Source organism: Triticum aestivum, chromosome 3A, assembly GCF_018294505.1.
Source record: "Triticum aestivum cultivar Chinese Spring chromosome 3A, IWGSC CS RefSeq v2.1, whole genome shotgun sequence".
Taxonomy (NCBI): domain Eukaryota; kingdom Viridiplantae; phylum Streptophyta; class Magnoliopsida; order Poales; family Poaceae; genus Triticum; species Triticum aestivum.
In genome coordinates this window covers 370,107,531-370,128,135 of record NC_057800.1, presented here as the reverse complement: position 1 = coordinate 370,128,135, position 20,605 = coordinate 370,107,531, and the positions used below count along the sequence as shown (strand labels likewise).

At 45.5% G+C, this 20,605-nt stretch overlaps 1 protein-coding gene across 1 annotated transcript; it reads right to left on the bottom strand.

The window, feature by feature from the left end:
- Nucleotides 1-12,482: 12,482 nt before the first annotated feature.
- LOC123061312 (IAA-amino acid hydrolase ILR1-like 1) lies at nucleotides 12,483-18,390 on the bottom strand. The gene is made up of 5 exons (XM_044484370.1): nucleotides 17,906-18,390; nucleotides 16,369-16,494; nucleotides 15,143-15,457; nucleotides 14,116-14,244; nucleotides 12,483-13,289 (listed from the first exon to the last, which is right to left on the bottom strand). The coding sequence occupies exons 1-5, from the start codon at nucleotides 18,227-18,229 to the stop codon at nucleotides 12,882-12,884; spliced, it is 1,302 nt and encodes a 433-aa protein (XP_044340305.1). The 5' UTR covers nucleotides 18,230-18,390; the 3' UTR covers nucleotides 12,483-12,881.
- Between the last annotated feature and the right edge of the window lie 2,215 nt (nucleotides 18,391-20,605).

The following is a 20,605-nucleotide window of genomic DNA, read 5'->3' as shown; positions in this document are numbered from 1 at the left end:
AAAGTAATAAAAATAATATTATTTTCATCACTTATATATGATATAATGTACTAATTTTTCATACTTAAAAAGTACCCATCTGAGAAATAGCAGTAATAAATTTTTCTTCGTCCTAGTATTGAAAACAGCGAAGGACGAACAGTCCACATGAGTTCCTGTGTTAAAAAAACATAAATGCAATTTTGAAAGCACGTTAAGTAAGATAGCACTTGATCAATTAATGTATTTCAAAAGCACATGCTACATGTAACTCACCCATCTTCTTGTTGAGGCATGTCGTAGGGGACTATAGGCCATGCGGACACATCCGGGAACGACATAATAGCACTGTCATTTGCATCTTGAATATCTCCTGCAAGTTGCTCTCTCTGACAAAGAAATATGAACACGTTGACTACATACGGTAAACAAATTATATGGTTAATTGTACACACATGAATACGAAACTTACAAAAATTTCAACGAATTTCCTGGTAGCTTCAGAGATATTTTCTTCCCCCCTCAAAGAATCAAGAATTTGGAACTCTTTCTTTCTAGTGTGCAAAACACATGTAATCCAATGGTTTTTATCCTTATTTAAAGCAAAATAAGCCTATTTCATAACTTAAATATTGTTAGTAAGCTCGGCTTTTACATAAGATAGTAATGAAAATACAATTTTGCAATACAAACGGTACCTTCGGTTTTGCAAAATATTCTGTCATGCATCTGTTGAGAGGTTCATTTGCATGTGCTAAACCTTCTGGATCGTCTATCGACTTTCCTCGTCTTACTGAGTTTGACCGAGTGTTCAATAACCAGTAAGATCTATGTGTGGGTACAAGATACCTGTCTTTAACGATACTTGAATCCGATATGTACGTCGCATAAGTGTCAATTACCTGAAATAAATGACTAAATTTAACATGGTTGCAACATACTTAACGTATGACATAAGCATGACAATAAAAATACATACATCACCGGATATTCATGCATGGTTAAGTATCTGGCAAACTCTTGACGCAGAAAGTTTATCATCTTTATCGTTGTTGAATATTTCATGGTTCTTATGTTTTGGTGAGTGCTTGTACGCTTTCACATACTGCACAGCGGCACGCATCATATCATCCACAGAATGATCAAATTGAGGGGTTGTTTCATTAAACAGTTCTACAACACAAGTCAATAAAGTTAAAGTACAAATTTGTACTACATAATTTCCAAAAATATATTCATAGCATGTTTAACTTACTCGTTTTCGCGGAACATTTCGCACGTTTTCTCGGAGTCTTTTTAACATGAGGAGATTTTGTGTACTTTGATGCACACCACTTTCGCTTCTCTGGAATCACCTCCTTCTTCTCTTCTACCTCGCTATTACCATCTGACAAGGCATGTGACACTTCTTGCTCATTTTGAGGGACTTGTCATCTTGTAGCTTCTATTTCATCGATTTTTAGAGATGATGCTTCTTTTTTTCTGACTGCTCCGGGACATCTATAGGATCCTCCTTCTCATCTTTAAAGCTACTCAAGTGACCAGTACTGAATTTAAACGAATCCCCTTCTTCAGAATCCAAATCATAATGCCCACTGCCATTTCGGCCATTAGGTGTGTGTTTGTCATCATACTGAAATTATTTTCTAGGATACTTGTTTTCATAACTGGACTCACTATTCTGTCCATACAGATTTTCTTCCTCCTCTGCCATTGTGCCCGGTTTGTACCGTACACCTGTTTTATTCATTTTCTCTAACAATCTCTGCAAAATTAAGCTCAGTCACATGTTATATCTTTTTATTAATTTATCGATTTTAATAGAGTGCATACCAGAGTTGTTACATTTTTACCTGTGCGCATAACTCCGGCATACGAAATAATTCCTTGCGAATTTCCTTCATATCATTCATAACCCGGTCCATAAAAGGCTTTAGATTAGCAGGGACCTCGGACACATTGTCCACTTTTTTCTTTCCCGTAATGGATGACTTTTGGCTACTATGTTTCTTACTGCTTTTAGCTTGTTCATCTGCAAGTTTTTTCATTCTATACTCCTTCATAATGCAGTCATCAATCTGCAAAGTGAGTATGCAATGACAACATGAGTACATAACATTCTCAATGCATAATCAATGTACTAGTAAATAAGAATTATAATATTACCAATCCATGGCCACGACCATTTTCCAGGTCGTACTTGTCTCGTTTCTCCGCTTTAGATTCAGTCCAATTTTTCATTAGGGGAAGTTGCAACGACAACGGGTCATTTTTATGGCCGGTGGTTGGCTGCACCTTCTCCCAATATAAGTACTACAAAAAAATGACAAAATAAGTTACGAACGCATAAATTAAAGGAATATGAAATAGCATTAATTAATAGCATACCTGGAGTAGGGCTAGGTTGCCACATGGCCATTGCCTCACACGGCCGTCCTGCTTGAGTTTATCAATCTCCGTCAAACAAGTTAACAAAGTGAACACGTTAAAATTCAACGTGCTTATCCGCTTCACGTCATGCACCAACGCGTAGTACTCCTTTGGTATGGAGACAGCCGACATGGGTGCAATAATGGTCCCCAGCAAAACAAGAACAACCATCCGAAGAAATTCATCGTTGGCGGATTTATTCCTCACAATTTTTTGAATCAAGTCATCTATCATTATGTGACCATTTTTTTGTGAACGTACTGAATAGGAATTTTCTTTATTAATTCTTTTCCTTCCATCGCAAGAATGCCAAAAACATCCTCACCTTTATTCTTAAACCCAAATATTGAAAACACATCGTCCGGTCTAAGTGAAATAAGGCCTTTACTGCCACTATGTTCTTGTATCATGAATTTTTTGCTGTTTGGGTTATAACCTAACATCATAAAATGTAGCAAAAAATCTCTCATTTGTACTGACGGAATGATCAACATCTCTTCCAAGCCTGTTTTGTAGAACCTAAATCATTGAGCGGTGGTAAATTTTTCAACGAGACTTATCCACTTCTCTATGGAACATGGAATCACACCATCGATTCCATCGTAATCTGGCGTGGAAGACCGTGGGGGTCACACGCGCACGCAAAAGTTGGATGCGTTTCGTCCATGTTGGCACATACTCACAGTACAAACCTGAGGTGTGGTTTGGGGTGTGACATGCATTCAATAGGTGTTCCCTTTCGCAAAGCCATGAAACATCGGGATTTTTTTTCCACACGCTACAGTATGGCACACAAGCACACCTGCAAAATTTGGGTGCGTTTCGACACTCGATGCATTTACTACGATTTTCTCCGTGAAAATACCCAGAAAATGTCTCCCGACGTGACGCAACTTCCGTTCGTACTCCGATTCCATCCTAATCTGACGTGCGAGACCGTGGGGGTCACTCACACTCACACGCGCATGCAAAAATTGGGTGCGTTTCGTCCATGTTGAATACAAAATATAAATTAGTGCATGAAAAATAAATATGCAATGAATTTTTTTTAACATCCGGCGCGCGCGGCACAAACTGCTGGGCTAGGCAGGCAACCCACGGCGCGCATGGGCGGCCCACGGCGCGCATGGGTGAAGAGGTGGCGGCCGGCCGTGTGTGCGCCTCTAGTGGCGCCAACCGCCCACAGTGTTGTTTTTTTAGTCCCACATTGCTAGTTTTCACGGCTAATAACGTGTTTAAATAGCTTCATTCGTCTACAACATCAAATTTTTAATTGTGGTAGCCATACCTCATTATGCTTATGTACGTTCTGCTATGTCACTTCACAATTATTATGGACTGATATAGCATGACCTGTATAAGTGTTGTAAGGTATGACTATCCGCGCTTAAAGATTTTTTTTGTACGTCCCGACGGAGAATTTTGTTACATCCTTCAAATTGCGTATGGTTATTGTAACACCCCAGATGTAACTTTCCCTATTTGTACTCCAACTCTTGCCGTTTCCGACGTTAAGTTATATTTATTTTCTCGGGTTCGGGTCTTTGTCTCCGTGTGTTGTTGTCGTTGTCATGCATCTCATATCATGTCATCATATGCATTGCATTTGCATACGTGTTCGTCTCATGCATTCGAGCATTTTCCTCATTGTCCGTTTTGCATTCCGGCGCTTCGTTCTCCTCCGGTGGTCATTTCTAGCTTTCTTTCGTGTGTGAGGATTAAACATTTCCGGATTGGACCGAAACTTGCCAAGCGGCCTTGGTTTACTACCGGTAGACCGCCTGTCAAGTTTCGTACCATTTGGACTTCGTTTGATACTCCAACGGTTAACCGAGGGACCGAAAAGGCCTCGTGTGTGTGCAGCCCAACACCCCTCCAATTTGGCCCAAAACCCACCAAACTCTGCTCCATGTCCTAGAGCGTTCGATCATGATCGCGTGGCCAAAAACCGCACCTCATTTGGACTCTCCTAGCTCCCTCTATGCCTATATATATATCTCCCCCCATTCGAATCACGGACGAAACCCTAAAACTCCTCCTCTCGCGCCGCCGGGCGCATCCACGCCGCGCCGGACGTGTCCATCTCGCCGGCCACCTCACTCCAGCCAACCCCGCGCCGCCACGTCACCGCCTCCGCCGCCTCAGCCAACCCCGCGCCGCCACCTCACCGCCCTCTCTCTCCTCCCACCGCGGGCCCAAGGAGACCCAGATCCGGCCCGCCCGGGCCCGGATCTCGCGCCGCCGATCCCGTGCCTGCGCGAGCCCGACGCCACTACGCTCACCGCCTGGAGCCGCGCCGCCCTGCCGCCGACTGCTCCTCGCCGCGCCGCCCGTCTTCGCCGCCTGCGCCGCCGTGCTGCGCGCCGCCGCCTCGCACGCCATGTGCCGCCGCCTCGTGTGCCGCACCCGCCGCCTCCGTTCACCGGCGTTAACAGCCGCTGCCTCGCCGGCGTCGTCCTCCGGCGACCGGAGCCGCCCTCACCGGAGTTCGTCCCTCGCCGGCCGGATCCGGAGAAGAAGGTGGACGAGATCCACCACTCCCTTCATCCAAACGCGCCCGCGCCCGAACCGGATCCCTCCGTCCCGCACCACTCCCGCACCACTTCGTCCCGGTTTGACTTTTTCCGAAGGTATAATTTTCACTAAGTCCCCGAAATTCCTGATCCAAGTTGCCATGTTCGCGGCTCCGTAACTTCGCATCCGTAGCTCCGATTCATGCATATAGCATATCAAAATGTTCATCTCAGAGAGTACATCATTTTATTCTATTGCATCATTTTCATTTGAGCTCATCTTAATGCCCGAAATGCTGTTAGAAGAGGGCTACTTGAGTTAATTGTCAGATATGTTACTCCATTTAGCACTTTTGTCATTTTTGCCATGATTAATGTGTGCATGATATGCCCGTGAGTTCTACATGTGTTTTGTTAAGGGTTTTGTCATCTCTCCAGAGGTGCAACCCATGTATTTTTAGGATGTGTGTGGTGACTTGTGCAAGCTTGCAAAGTGGTGTACTTGCTAATTCTGTTTTCAGGGACTTAGTGATTTCACTAAGTCTTGGGATTGTTTATCTCACGATGCCATATGTTCATGTTGTTTCCTAGTGATCCGTGCCTCTTTTGAGGATGATCAGTAAGGATGTTTTGTTAATCTTGTAGTACTCTATCCATCAATGTCTTTGTTTGCAATTATAGAGCACCCTAGCTTGAGTCAATCGAGCTCTACTTTTGCTTCGTTGCGAATCTGGGCAGATCGTCAACTTGTTTGCGATTTTGCCGATGTTATTGTAGTTGATCCGTGCATGCTATGCCATTGTTCTTACCATGTCTAGTTTGCATTTTGTGCCTTCTTAAGGGGTGTATGCTTGTCTTGCCATGACGTGCACCGTGGTGAGTGCATCGAGCTCGTAAACATGAATTCGTGAGTTATGTTTCAGCATGTCCCAGTTTTCACTAAGTCGGAAAACTGATTATGTTTTTGCTATGTTCGTGTGCTTGTTAGTATATTTTGTGATCCCTTTTGGCTCAAGGTCACTAAGGGACTTTTGTTAAGCTTGTTGAGTAGCTCCATGCCATGTCTTTCTTTGTCATGTTCAGGTCCTGTAGCATGTTGTTTTGTTGCTCCGAAGAGGGCTATATGATCTGAAATTTCAGACAAGTGTTAATTTCACTAAGTCTGAGATATGTTTTACCATTTGCGTTTTTGCCATGCTTGTTTGAACCTCCTAATGGATGAATTGGCCGTAGCTCAGTGCTAGACTTTTGTTAAGCATCTTGAATGCTTTCCTGCCATGTATTTTGTTGCCATGTTTGGGTGTTGTAGCATGTTCATTTCATTGCATTTAGATGCCTACTTGCTGTAAATCGCAGACCGGTGTCGTTTTTGAATCGCTTGCCATTTCCAAACCGTAACTCCGATTCCGGCGTTCTTTATATCGTTTTCAAGCGATTTCATCTCATCTTTCTAGTGGCACACTTGAAATCCCAAGTTGAGGCCAGGTTCATGCGTTTCCTGTCATATCTTGCATTTTGCATCCCGCATCGCATCCCGCATAACATATCATCATTTCATCATATTGCTTGGTCTTGCACGTGGTTGATTGTATCCTTGTTGCTTGTTTGTCTTGTTTGGGTAGAGCCGGGAGACGAGTTCGCTAACGAGGAGCCCGTTGAGTTTGCTTTCGAGGATCCAGTCAACTCTGACAACTGTACAAACAAGATGATCATACCCTCGAAATCACTACTATCTTTGCTATGCTAGTTTGCTTGCTCTTTTACTATGCCATTGCTACGATGCCTACCACTTGCTTGAAAGCCTTCCCAAATTGCCATGTCAAACCTCTAACCCACCATTGTCCTAGAAAACCATTGATTGGCTATGATACCGCTTTGCTCAGCCCCTCTTATAGCGTTGCTAGTTGCAGGTGAAGATTGGAGGTCGTCCCTTGTTGGAACATCTTTTATTTACTTATTGGGATATCATTATATTGCTATGTTATCTTAATGCATCTATATACTTGGTAAAGGGTGGAAGGCTCGGCCTCTCGCCTAGTGTTTTGTTCCACTCTTGCCGCCCTAGTTTCCGTCATATCGGTGTTATGTTCCCGGATTTTGTGTTCCTTATGCAGTTGGGTTATAATGGGAACCCCTTGATATTTCGCCTTGTTTAAAGTTTTTCCAGCAATGCCCAACCTTGGTCTTACCATTTGCCACCTAGCCTCTTTTTTCCTCGGGTTTCCGGAGCCTGCGGGTCATCTTATTTTAACCCCCCCCCCCCGGGCCAGTGCTCCCTCTGAGTGTTGGTCCGAACCGGGCAGCCTGCGGGGCCACCTCGGGGAAACTTGAGGGTTGGTTTTACTCGTAGCTTGACCTATCTGAGTGTGCCCTGAGAACGAGATATGTGCAGCTCCTATCGGGATTTGTCGGCACATTCGGGCGGTGTTGCTGGTCTTGCTCTGTCAAAGTGTCTTGAGTTACTGAGATACCGAGTCTGATCGGAACGTCTTGGGAGGAGGTCTATTCCTTCGTTGACTGTGAGAGCTTGTCATGGGCTAAGTTGGGACTCCCCTGCAGGGACTTGAACTTTTGAAAGCCGTGCCCGCGGTTATGGGCAGATGAGAATTTGTTAACGTCCGGTTGTAGATAACTTGAACCTTAATTTAATTAAAATGAATCAACTGAGTGTGTTACCGTGATGGCCTCTTCCCGGCGGAGTCCGGGAAGTGGACACGGTGTTGGAGTAATGTTTGCGCAGGTTGCTCTCTAGTTTCTCGCTCGCGCTTTGCCTCCTCTTCTCGCTTTCCTTTGCGAATAAGTTAGCCACGATACTTGCTAGTCGCTTGCTACAGCTCCACTCATATTTTACCTTGCCTTACCTATAAGCTTAAATAGTCTTGATCGCGAGGGTGCGAGATTGCTGAGTCCCTGTGGCTCACAGATTACTATTACACCAGATGCAGGGCCTGATGATTCCGCTCCAGGAGACGCGTACGAGCTCAAGTGGGAGTTCGACGAAGACTCTCAATGTTACTATGTTTCCTTTCCCGATGATCAGTAGTGGTGCCCAGTTGGGGGTGAACGGGGCCGTGTCGCATGTTGGGTTCTCTTTCATTTTGGCGCCGTAGTCGGGCCATGAGTGTTTGGATGATGTAATGTTATTTATGTACTTGATTGACATGGCGAGTGTAAGCCAACTATGTTATCTCCCCTTTATTATTTACATTACATGGGATGTTTGTGAAGATTGCCTAACTTGCGACATATGCCTTCAATGCGATTATGTCTCTAAGTCGTGCCTCGACACATGGGAGCTATAGTCGCATCGAGGGTGTTACAGTTATTCTGTGTGAGTGTGCTATTCTGTGTGGCAGTGGGCATACTAACTCACATGCAAAATTTCAGGCCATTCTGAAGATGTCAAAAAATTGACCTCCTTCTCCGTAGACCGTTCGTGTAGGAGAAAAGGCGGGTGCATGGCGCCGAAGTTGACGCGGGCGCGGGTCGAGCGCGCCTCGCCGCGGCGGTACAGCTCAAAGCCGTACCCCGGCGGAGCTGGCACGGCGCCGGCGACCGCCTGCGCACGGTACGGCGCGACCACCTCCCCGAAGGTGCGCCCATCCCAGAGCTGATGCCGCCGCGCGCGGTTGTGCTTCGTGGGCGGGCGCGGGCCGGCGTAGGCGTGGAGGCGGCGCAGGTGATCGTCGGCGAGGCGGTCCGCCCAGTCGGGGTTGTTGGGGACGTACTGGGGGTTGGCGAGCTCCTCCGGCGATAGGCGAGCCCTGTACAGGCCGACGGCGCGGGCGAAGAGGTGGGTGCCAACCTCAGGCACCGACGCCACAGGAACGCCATCGACGCTCAGGCGCCACCTCGCCGGTTGGCGCACGTCGGGCGCGGCGGGGATGACGAAGTGGGCGAGCTCCTCCGCCTCCTCAAGCGTCAAGTTGGGGCGTGCCTTCGCCGGCGAGAGGAATAGGTTGTTGGTGATCGTAGCAGAAATTCAAAATTTTCTATGCATCACCAAGATCAATCTATGAAGTAATCTAGCAACGAGGGAAGGAGAGTGCATCTACATACCCTTGTAGATCGCTAAGCGGAAGCGTTCAAGTGAACGGGGTTGATGGAGTCGTACTCGTCGTGATCCAAATCACCGATGATCCTAGTGCCGAACGGACGGCACCTCCGCGTTCAACACACGTACAGCCCGATGACGTCTCCTACGCCTTGATCCAGCAAGGGGAGAAGGAGAGGTTGGGGAAGACTCCATCCAGCAGCAGCACGGCGGCGTGGTGGTGGTGGAGGAGCGCGGGACTCCAGCAGGGCTTCGCCAAGCACTACGAGAGACGAGGAGGGAGAGGGGTAGGGCTGCGCCAACAGGGAGATTGAATCGTGTGTTGGGCTGTCCCTTTGCCTCCACTATATATAGGGGGAGAGGGAGGGCTGCGCACCCACCTAGGGTTCCCACCCCAAGGGGTGCGGCAGCCCTAGATCCCATCTAGGGTGGCGGCCACAAGGGGAAGATGGGGAGGCGCACCTAGGGTGGGCCTTAGGGCCCATCTGCCCTAGGGTTTGCCCCCTTCCCCTCTTGGAGGCGTCTTAGGCCTTGGTGGGAGGCGCCCCAGCCCACCTAGGGGCTGGTCCCTTCCCACTATTGGCCCACGTAGGCCTCCGGGGCTGGTGGCCCCACCTGGTGGACCTCCGGACCCCTCCGGTGGTCCCGGTACACTACTGGTGATGCCCGGAACAATTCCGGTGGCCAAAACCATACTTCCTATATATCAATCTTTATCTCCGGACCATTCCAGAACTCCTTGTGACGTCCGGGATCTCATTCGGGACTCCGAACAACATTCGGTAACCGCATACATACTTTCCCTATAACCCTAGCGTCATCGAACCTTAAGTGTGCAGACCCTACAGGTTCGGGAGTCATGCAGACATGACCGAGACAACTCTCCGGTTAATAACCAACAGCGGGATCTGGATACCCATGTTGGCTCCCACATGTTCCACGATGATCTCATCGGATGAACCACAATGTCAAGGACTTAATCAATCCCGTATACAATTCCCTTTGTCTAGCGGTACGATACTTGCCCGAGATTCGATCGTCGGTATCCCGATACCTTGTTCAATCTTGTTACTGGCAAGTCTCTTTACTCGTTCCGTAACACATCATCCCGTGATCAACTCCTTGGTCACATTGTGCACATTATGATGATGTCCTACCGAGTGGGCCCAGAGATACCTCTCCGTTTACACGGAGTGACAAATCCCAGTCTCGATTCGTGCCAACCCAACAGACACTTTCAGAGATACCTGTAGTGTATCTTTATAGCCACCCAGTTACGTTGTGACGTTTGGCACACCCAAAGCACTCCTACGGTATCCGGGAGTTGCACAATCTCATGGTCTAAGGAAATGATACTTGACATTAGAAAAGCTTTAGCAAACGAACTACACGATCTTGTGCTAGGCTTAGGATTGGGTCTTGTCCATCACATCATTCTCCTAATGATGTGATCCCGTTATCAACGACATCCAATGTCCATGGTCAGGAAACCGTAACCATCTATTGATCAACGAGCTAATCAACTAGAGGCTTAGTAGGGACATGGTGTTGTCTATGTATCCACACATGTATCTGAGTTTCCTATCAATACAATTCTAGTATGGATAATAAACGATTATCAGGAACAATGAAATATAATAATAATAACTAATTTATTATTGCCTCTAGGGCATATTTCCAACAAAGGTACGGCACGCGAGGGGGAAGGGCGCAAGAGGGCGACGCCGGCGACAGGGGAAGAAGGCGAGGCGAGGCGAGGGTGGTGCGCGAGCCGACGGAGGGCGCGAGGCACTCTTTATAGGGCATAGTGGTGGGTGGGTGGGGTGCCGGCGATCAATGCCGGGGGGCAGCTGAGCGGGCGGTCAAGGGCACAGAATGGCAGGCGGCGGCGTGTGAATCGGCGCCGGCGATTAATGCCTGGTACGCGAGGGGGCGGCGTGCGCGGGCGGTCAAGCGGTGGCATGCGCAGGCACGCGGCAGGCGGTGGCGTGTAAATCCGCGCCGCCCGCGGACCGACACCGGCGTTAATGGATTCGCCTAATCCGCGCCGAATTAATGGATTGGGGTTTAGTACGTGTGGGCCCGCCCTCCTCCTCACGCGGCGTACACCGCCCACGTACGGGCGTACAGCGGGCCGTACGAACACGCGCCTCGCTACGCCGCGGTACGCCTCCCTCACCTGAATTTCCCATTCTATCTCTACTCACTTATTCTCACGAAAGGGTATCTTTTAATCTGGACCGTTGATGTGTTCAGGGGTTGTACCGAAGAAGAAGTGGACGAGAAAATACGAGGATTTTTAATTTCTTTTTGTCTGCAAAAAAAGAGCAACGAATTGAAACCGTTGGATGCTTAACATGCGGTGCGGAGCATGGATGCATGGGATCAAAAGGACGGGTGAAGGCAAGCCTGGTCCATGTCCTTGGGTGATTAAGTGGAAACTTTTTTCGGGTAATTAAGTGGAAATTTAAATACAAGGATTTGATGAGGCACACACACAAGCATCAAGCTCGCTTTGGACGACGGTAATAAGGAGAAAATCGTATATCAGTGTTAGAAAAATGAAAATAGCATTTGGCGCATTATAAAAAATTGAAAATACATGAATGTTTATGTGCAAACAAATTACATTTTTTTAAATAACCTGATTGATCGAACGTTCAATGGTGCAAAACGGAATACACGACACTCCAAGAACGAAGATACATGAATGTTTTTTGTGCGACCAAATTATATCTTTTTTTCAAAAAACAGCCTGATTGATCAAGCGCCGTTGTTGTAACCCGAATTCAAGACCCTGCAAATGTTGCTGCAAGCGGGATGCAACACTCCAAGACCGAATGTCCTATGCATCTAGCGGAAGCATGCCAATCAACGTCAGTTGCCATTATCTTCATTTACTGGAAAAGCCGGACTGCTGTGTTGCAAAGCCGACTATGCATTCGCTACAAGGACGGTCGGTAGTATTTCAAGTCAGAAGGATGATGTTGCAAAGCCGACCACATGAATGCTGCAAGGATGACCGACATTGACCCAAAGTCGACCGCATGTCCTTGTGAGGTCAATTAGTGTTGCTGCAAATGCTACGTGTCTATAAAGCTAATTAAGTGCAGGTTTCAATATTTTGAAGAAGTTTCCTTATCATCGAAGTTAGTAAGGATCATTTTGTGATTAAGAAGCAGTTGATATACATTTTGTCTACACCTCAGCGTGAGCCTCCCTGCCATGGCACAATCTAATGCTATCATACCATGCCGGTGACTGTTTTGATGAACCCGCCAATTTCTCCCCCGTTACAATGCACGGACCTTTTGCTAGTCTTTTAAAAAGAAAATAGGGACCTTCCAAAAGACCACACAGCACACGCGTCAATAAACAAGAGCACACAACATGTCAATGTCAACAGTAAACAAAACATGACCGCAAGAAAAATAAACTCGATGACACCCTAGAAGGCCATCACGCACACGCGTCAATCATAGAAACAAGGTAAAAAAAATCTGAAAAAACCAGAAAAATTGAACCCTTACGGGCCTAGTCTTCTTAGTATTGAAATCTTATAAAAAAGACAGTAATATTTAGGAACGGAGGCAGTAGTTGCTGGAACGATACATTCATCATCCCCGAGGTGTTTTATTTTGTCTCAGCACTGCACTCAAAGGTTGCACATAGACCCGGCTAAGTGCAGATGCGAAAACGAATCAGGAAATTATGTACAAGCAGTTGCATAATCACCTGGCGATACAGAGGTCCTCCTCGAACAAGTCTGCTTCAGTTGGCCCAGAGCCTTACCGCCGCCCCCCCCCCCCCCCCCCCCCCCCCCCCCCCCCCCCACACACACACACACACCAACAATTGCTGTGCACGTCCTTGTCCTTCTCCGTTTCATTCAACACGGACACCATCTACAGCTCGTCGCGAGGTTCCACCTTAGCAGCGGTAACAGGCTGGTGCTCAAGCAGATAGCGAGCAGCCAACGATGCTTGCATGGCCACACCATAGGGCAGTGTATCCTCGTTGATGGTGAAGTAGGGGGAGTGATGAGGCGCCTGCGGTCCACGAGTCTCGTTGAGCATCCCCACGAAGTAGTAGTATGTCTTGGGAATGGCCTCCGTGTAGAAGGAGAAGTCCTCGGCACCCATCAGTGGCTGCTTCTCTCTCACGTTGTTGGGGCCAACCATCTCACTGCCCACCTTCGCAAAGAAATCGTGAAGCTCGGGATTGTTGATTGTTGGAGGGAAGAAAGGCTTATCTTTGTCAAGGAAGTCCACAACTGCGCTGCAGCGCTGGACAGATGCCTGTGTGACTATGACCTGAGACAAAAAATAACCCTTTGAAGTTAAACAAACGAAATTTAAACTACAGATCCTTGAGTCTGTATATCCTTTTTTAGCGATACCAGCTTTGACCGTTCATGATAAAATAAGCAGCAAGAAGCACTACCTTTCTACAAAACCCAAATGATGCAACACTGCAACTTTCATAATTTAAAGTGGTACTACAGAATAATAATCAGGCAACAGAATGACCACCAGGCTCATTTGGTTATGATTATCCTTGTTCGTAGTGCGAAATTGACATAGGTGGCTACAGGCCGAGCTGCTGTAACACTTTGTATAAATAGTACTGTTAAATCATTTTACATCTATAAATAGTACAATAGACAGGGGCAGTCTGTTCACCTCGAACTACACCAACCATCAGATATGCATTAAACAATATTCCTTGATTCTACACTCTGTTTTCTTTATCTCGACTCTTCTAGAGATGTCAATTTTCAGCACTGTAGTAAGTCAATTTGCAAAAGTTAATGTTAACACTTCCCTTCAATTATCAGGACTTCCTATTATTTGGAGGCGTTGATGTATTGTAACATGTTTCAAGTAATCTTTCAACAAAATTTATTGAGGTCTCCTACCAACACATGGGGCTTATGCCTTAGTTATCTTCGATTCAGATAGTGTAGGTTCTCGACGTGCCATTTTGATAGCAAGCATAACTATAATTTTTTTACGAGGAATTCAAGCACCAACCGTACTCCTTTAAGTCAATTTTATTTCTTCATCTTTTCAAGAGCAAATCACACGGAACTTAATGACACATAAACAACACACAATTCCCAAGTTATAATGTTGTTACCTCTTCAATTCGCTGCTTCAATTGATTAAAACTCTCCTTCAAAAAGGCTCGGAAGGTACCGCCTATTGTCACGGAATCAGGGATAACATTGAAGGCTCCACCACCTTGAAACTTTCCAACCGTTACTACCTGCAGAATAAAGCCAACAAAAAGGAGGGTAATGAGATGTTGGGGTACACAGGAATGACTACGGGCGAATGGGACCCCCAAAACAATATGGCAATGCTAAAGGAATGACTAGGGCTATCACCACTTACCATATAACAAATATCTATAGCCTAAAGGCAGCCGACTGGGAGAACGTATGAAACATGACAAGGGGAACATTTTATAAAGACAATCCATATGATAGGACTGTAATATGCAGAAAATCATTTCATCTATTAAACCATAATGCTAGACAAACAGTTCAGGAGTGTAAGTCAAAAAACTTGTGAATTCAGATACTAGATATGTTAGAGTACGTAATGGGCCTAATGGCCTGGGCTGGCGGTATAGCCCGTTAGTCTTAGGGTTAATTAGAGATAAGGGTCGCTTGCTTAGGGGTCAAGTAAGCCTTGCTTGGGAGTCAAGTAAACCTCTCTATATAAAGAGAGGAGATGTATCAATCTAATGAAAGCAAGAATTAAGAAGGAAATCCTTCCATCTTGCCCGGCCGTGGGCAAAAGGCCCCTGGCCGGCCTTCTTGCGCCCTCCTTCTAGCAGCGCCATAACAAGATAACGAAGAAATTTTGGTAGTTACGATCATAATTCTGGGTATATTAGGAGTAGACAGGCTTCCATGTTAGGATGTGATTAGTTAGCCTGCAGTAAATCAGAACAAATAACTGTTTTAATAGGTATGGGCATGTTAATCCTCAGGATCCTAACACGTTTTGAGTATTAAAAAATGGGTCAAAATGATCTACGCAAACTCCACCAAATGAGCTATCTAAATCACATAGCCATGATAAAGAAAACTATGTAAGTCATATAAAAAAAGTAGCAGTCATTAAATAAATCAAGTAGCTCAAGGATTGAATAGCACCTGTGAGTCCAAGGGGTCAGCTTCTCGGGAAACAAGTTGCTGAAGGCTTACAATAACATTGGATGCAGCCAGTATCGGATCAATAGTGTGATGAGGAAGTGCAGCATGCCCTCCCTTTCCACTTATTACTGCCTCAAAGAATCCACTCCCTGCCATTATAGGACCAGGTCTGGATGCCAGCACACCAATTGGCACACTGTCAGCTACATGAAGTCCAAACATGACCTCTATGTTTTCCCCAGCTCCGGCTTCTACCATTTTCTTGGCTCCACCACCACCTTCCTCAGCTGGTTGGAAAAGAAGGGCTACAGTACCCTACGGTAAACAAACAACAAGACGTTTGTAACATCAAATTTTGCAGGTAAATAAAATTTGATGCCTGCAAGATAGGAAAAAAAATTGGCCAAGGATTGTGAGATCTTGACATAATTGATATATAGGCAGCCACATGGTTCAGTTTGTACATAACTGATCTGAGGGGAAGTGGGGACCAAACTATCCTTTGACTAGCTGTATGATGTCTGAACAAAGCTGCATGATCAATTATTGGAGAACTGAATGCACATGCGCATTACATATGCATTTGTATTACTGCTAATGTGATGGTTGTTTTGAAATATGAAACAGTGAATCACCAACATTGTGCATCTCTTGAGAAGAAGTGTCGAGGAAAAAGAAACAAAAATCATTGCACTTGCCCTTTGGCAAAATCTCCAAGAAGTTCAGGAAGCATCAGTGCTGGAGTGGACATCGAGGAAATACCAAAATTTTATCGCCTATATTTTAATCAAACAAAAACCTTATTTACCATGGCCAGCATTAAGAATCAGGTAGTTTCTGAACCATAAAAGTTGATATATACCACCAAAAGTGATACATCACCACTCTGACATGAACATCGAATTGTTATAATTTAGTTCTGTCAAAGTTTTAATCTGGTAAACAGATGATTTCTACAAGAAAGAAAAGAAGGAGAAGTATGAAAATAAAGCACGTGGAGTGTTGATATATACTGATCTTATGATTACATTTTCATTTATTTGTTTGCAAGGTTACTACCTTTTAAACTCAAAGCAACAACAAAATGATGAATCTATATTTAACTGTCAACCTTCAAGCACCCTTTCGGCGTTAAAGAGAAAATTATAATCGTCTTGCGGCTTTTCATTGTAAAATGAGAAAATTACAACGCTTTTTACAATCCAGAAAAGAGCTTCTTTACTAACCTTCAACTCGTCACGGTGCTCCTGAAGAATCCTAGCAGAACCCAATAGCATAGCAACATGTGCATCATGGCCACATCCATGCATCTTCCCAGGCACTTTGCTCTTATGTTCCCATTCCACGCTTTCCTGAAGACAGCACATAAGGGTATCATAAGTAACATGACCCTTGAAATAGATAAAAGTGATAGCCAAATACAGCCTAATCATATTTCAGTGTGGGCAGAGGACGCTTACAATGCTTAAATTAGCACCAACAAATAATTCAAATAAACACAACAAATATCCAGTAACTGGGAATAGCAATTATGCTATCCTCTTCTAGAAAATGCATATAATAATTGCCCCAAAATTATTATCTACTTGTATAACAATATGGCATAATTGTCTCATCGCCACACAAGGCAAGCTTGAATTTTAGCTTTACTGTTATATACGTGCATATAGGCTAATCACATGTTTCATTCCCACAATAACCATAAACATACTCTTGTATGATCCTGGTCAAATGTCTAGGGAACTGCTATGACTAGGCTAGTGTATGTCCCTCTTTTTTTAATAAGAAAAGGAGTGTTTGCCTCAAGCCATCTGTCCAGACTCAGAAGTTTAACTGTACCGAGTGTTTGCCTCAAGCCACGGTCAATTTCAAAGATATCGAGCCTCCCGACTTGAAGATTTGGGATACAATTCTCTATCCTCCGACTTTGAAATATGACCTCTCACACGGCAGTGCTGAGAGGTCAACTGAAGCCATCGGCCCATCAGGGCTCGTTTAAGAGATTCTGATTTTACTTTATTTTTGCAATCTTAGTTTTGCTAATATATATATATATATATATATATATATATATATATATATATATATATATATATATATATAGGACAAATATTTCCTACAAGCAGTGGTAGTTATCACCACTTGCATTTTGTATGTTGTATGTAGTATCTATCGAAACCGAGAGTATGTACGTGTAGTATGTAGTATATAAAAATGATTAGGTAGTATATATACAAATTTTTAGGGAGTATGTACCATTTTTTGAGTATGCTTTTTTTACGTACAAATATATATGTATTTCACAAATATAACAAAAACTATGGGCTCATATGCAATTTTTTCATGTAACTTGTTTTGAAATATCTTAGATATAGTATATGAACATATTTAAAATAATAAAGTAGTATATATAGTACCACGTGTTAGTATATGAGACATGTGGGGTAACTACCACCGGGTGGTAGGATGGATTTTCCCTATATATATATATATATATATATATATATATATATATATAAAGAGTTACCCGAGCGTCAACAAGAACAATTCCTCTTCAAAGGTAACAAGTGGTGCTGAACAAATCCTGAAATTCTATGGTCGCAATATAGGAATGGATCGGCAGCCGAACCAAGAAATTTTCATTTACCGGAGGCAGCAAAGCTAAAACGCGACGGCCCAATATATATACAAACATAAAAGAGTTAGAGTACAATCCGAACAGTAAAGCAGATGGAAGCGAGGGCAGGGAGGGCAAAGAAGAACCTGCATAGGGAGCGCGTCCATGTCAGCCCGAAGCGCGACGAAGGGCGGGCCGCCTGTGCCGACGGTGGCGACGACGCCGGTGACAGCGAAGGGGTGCCTGTAGGGGATCCCCATGGCATCGAGCTCGCGCCGCACGAGCTCACTGGTGGCAAACTCCTCGTAGCCGAGCTCAGGGTTCTCGTGGATCCGCCGGCGCACCCCCACCATCCAGTCCATGAACTCCGCCTCCTTGGCCCGTCGCAGAAGCCCCGCCGCCGCCGCCCAGGTCGCGGCGGCGGCGATGAGGACGAGGGCGACGCGGAACAGCCCAGCATAGGCGGCCATGGCCAACAATAGTAAATGAATTCCGTCGTGACGTTCTCGCTTTCGGGTTGGACACTTGTACTATACTACAGTATCAATCAGGCGAAACGCGCACGAGGGGAGTGGGCTAGGCTCAAGTGAACCTTGAGCTTCGGTTTGGGAGGATTCCGCTTTTTACTTCCTCCTTGTTTCTCTGCCCTCTTTGAGTAGTCTTTTGTTTCGAGACGCTTTGGCTCGGTTTGGCACGTTGATTTGGCAGCAGTGGAGTGGGTTGGTTGCAGAGGTGGGTGGGCATCTAGCTGGTTACCACAAAAACGTGCCTGTGGAAAAGCCATGTTATAGTTTGGGGAAATCATTTGGGACAGGTCGATTTGGTGCTCGGACTCACCTGCACCCAAAATCTGAGCCAGTGGCTGGTGCTTTGGGATGGCAAAAAATGTGTCGGATACGGCAAAGGTGGACTGTGGGAAAACAAGGATACATGCTATATACTGTATGCCACAGTGCGCAATGGTGGGCTAGTTGTGTAGCTGGTGGCGTTGATCCGTGAGTGCGGGTGTCTGAGCCGTGGCTCAAAACTTGTGCGATGGTAACGGCGTGCGTAGGGGACGCGACTTCTTGCGGCGGAGCGGCGATGGATGCCGATGGGGTGACCGGTGAGTTTTCTGTTCCACAGTGCTCGCCCATGGATTTTCGTGCTTCGATGGATATACTGATTCCCCGCCGCCGCCGCTTACTCTGCTGTGGTTTTCAAGGTTCCCACGCTGGGAGGAGTTCGCGAACAGCTTGGAGCAGTCGGATCCGGTCCCTCTGATGCTGCTGCCGCGGAGTGTGGAAGCGCCGGCTGCGCGCAGCAATTAGGGGGCTGCAGCCAGGTCTGGATCCGTTGGTGGCCGGTGAGTTTCCATTTGAGGTTTTACATTCAACCTCTTTTGTTCTGACTTAAGCCATCGGCTGCAGTTTACTGAAAAAATGTTGACCCTGTTGGCAATGTGAAATTATGGTGGAGATGGTGATACGAGGGGTGCCGGACTGCTGATGCACTAGCAGGAGCAGCCCCTGGAGAAGGCGCTGGGCCTAATCCGGATCTGCTACTCTTCCAGCCTTTCCCTAGCAGTTATGCTGGCTTCTCTCCAGTTAATCGGTTCCATCTCTCCAGATTACAATTGATTCAGATCTATTGCTTGTTGAATTTTCTAGCAAGTCAATTGGTTTGTTGGCTTATCCATGCCTATGATTATTGGGCGAGTTTATGTGAAAAAAATAGTATTGAGGCACCAGCAACAAATCACTAGTTCATTCCTTGCAAATTAAATTACCCTAGTGAATTACATTCCCCATTTGTTTGATGTTGATGTCTCCCACATGCTTTAGCCGAAACATTGATCACCGAGGAAATGATGATGCCCTCTTCTATTCGATTTCTCAAGTAATGTCTCATGAAGGTAGTACCAATCAATTTATTTGATTAAGTTGAGCAATTGTGTTTTGCTTCTTGATTACAATTCATGCCGCAGACACATAGGGTTATTTTTCGATGCCTGCTAAGAATATGAGCTTGGTATTTGTAAGCGGGGTCACTTGATTTATTTATGGTGAAGTGGTATGCTCAAGAACCTTTTGACTTGTAGACCAAAACTGGTATAGATGATAAATGAAAGATCGAATCTAAAATGTCAGCACTTTGTCATTTCTTACTTGGAACTCGAGCTGCTATGACAGTGTACATGGAGATGACCGTGGGATGCTCCGCATCATCCCCTCCCCCTTGGAAGAGATCCGACCTCGGATCATAAACCGTATCGCCATGTACACGGTAGGAATTAATGCCTTATCGCTCGGTGAGGTGCTCTAAGATGTTGGTGTCGTGCAATGTGTATGCCTTCCCATGAAGATGATAGCTCATGATGGTACCACCTTGCAAGACCTTCAAAACGAAAGAACATGACAAACACTTGGAACAACCCATGAGGTTAGCGTGAACGCAAAGCCTATCATTTGGGAAGGGAAAATGCCCAACAAGTGTATGCATCATGCTCATCATAAGAAGGGACAAGGTGTGGTGTGGTATGAAAGCATATGATGCAACTACAACCAAAAAGATTAAGCTCAACCAAACAAGCAAGCATCACAAGTAATATGCCCAAGTCTCCAAGATCGATAAGCATCGCATGGGTGCACTCACTACAAGTTGATATCAATGGTGCAACTAACGGAGACAAGAGACAATGATTAAGACAAATCACATGAGAGGCATGAACATATATGCCATCAACCCGAGAAAGTGAGCAAGAATGAAACATGGGTGATGCAACCAAGCGAGTAGCCATATGCATCAAGTTATGCAAGCTAGTAGTGCAAAGATACAACATACTAGAGGTAATCATGGCAATCATG

Excerpts from the sequence above, each read along its gene's own strand:
- LOC123061312 (XM_044484370.1), bottom strand. The coding sequence starts at position 18,229 with ATGGCCGCCTATGCTGGGCTGTTCCGCGTCGCCCTCGTCCTCATCGCC. Across the intron at positions 16,495-17,905 it reads TGGACGCGCTCCCTATGCAG|GAAAGCGTGGAATGGGAACA; the intron begins GTTCTTCTTTGC and ends TGCTGTCTTCAG. Across the intron at positions 14,245-15,142 it reads CTGACCCCTTGGACTCACAG|GTAGTAACGGTTGGAAAGTT; the intron begins GTGCTATTCAAT and ends TTTATTCTGCAG.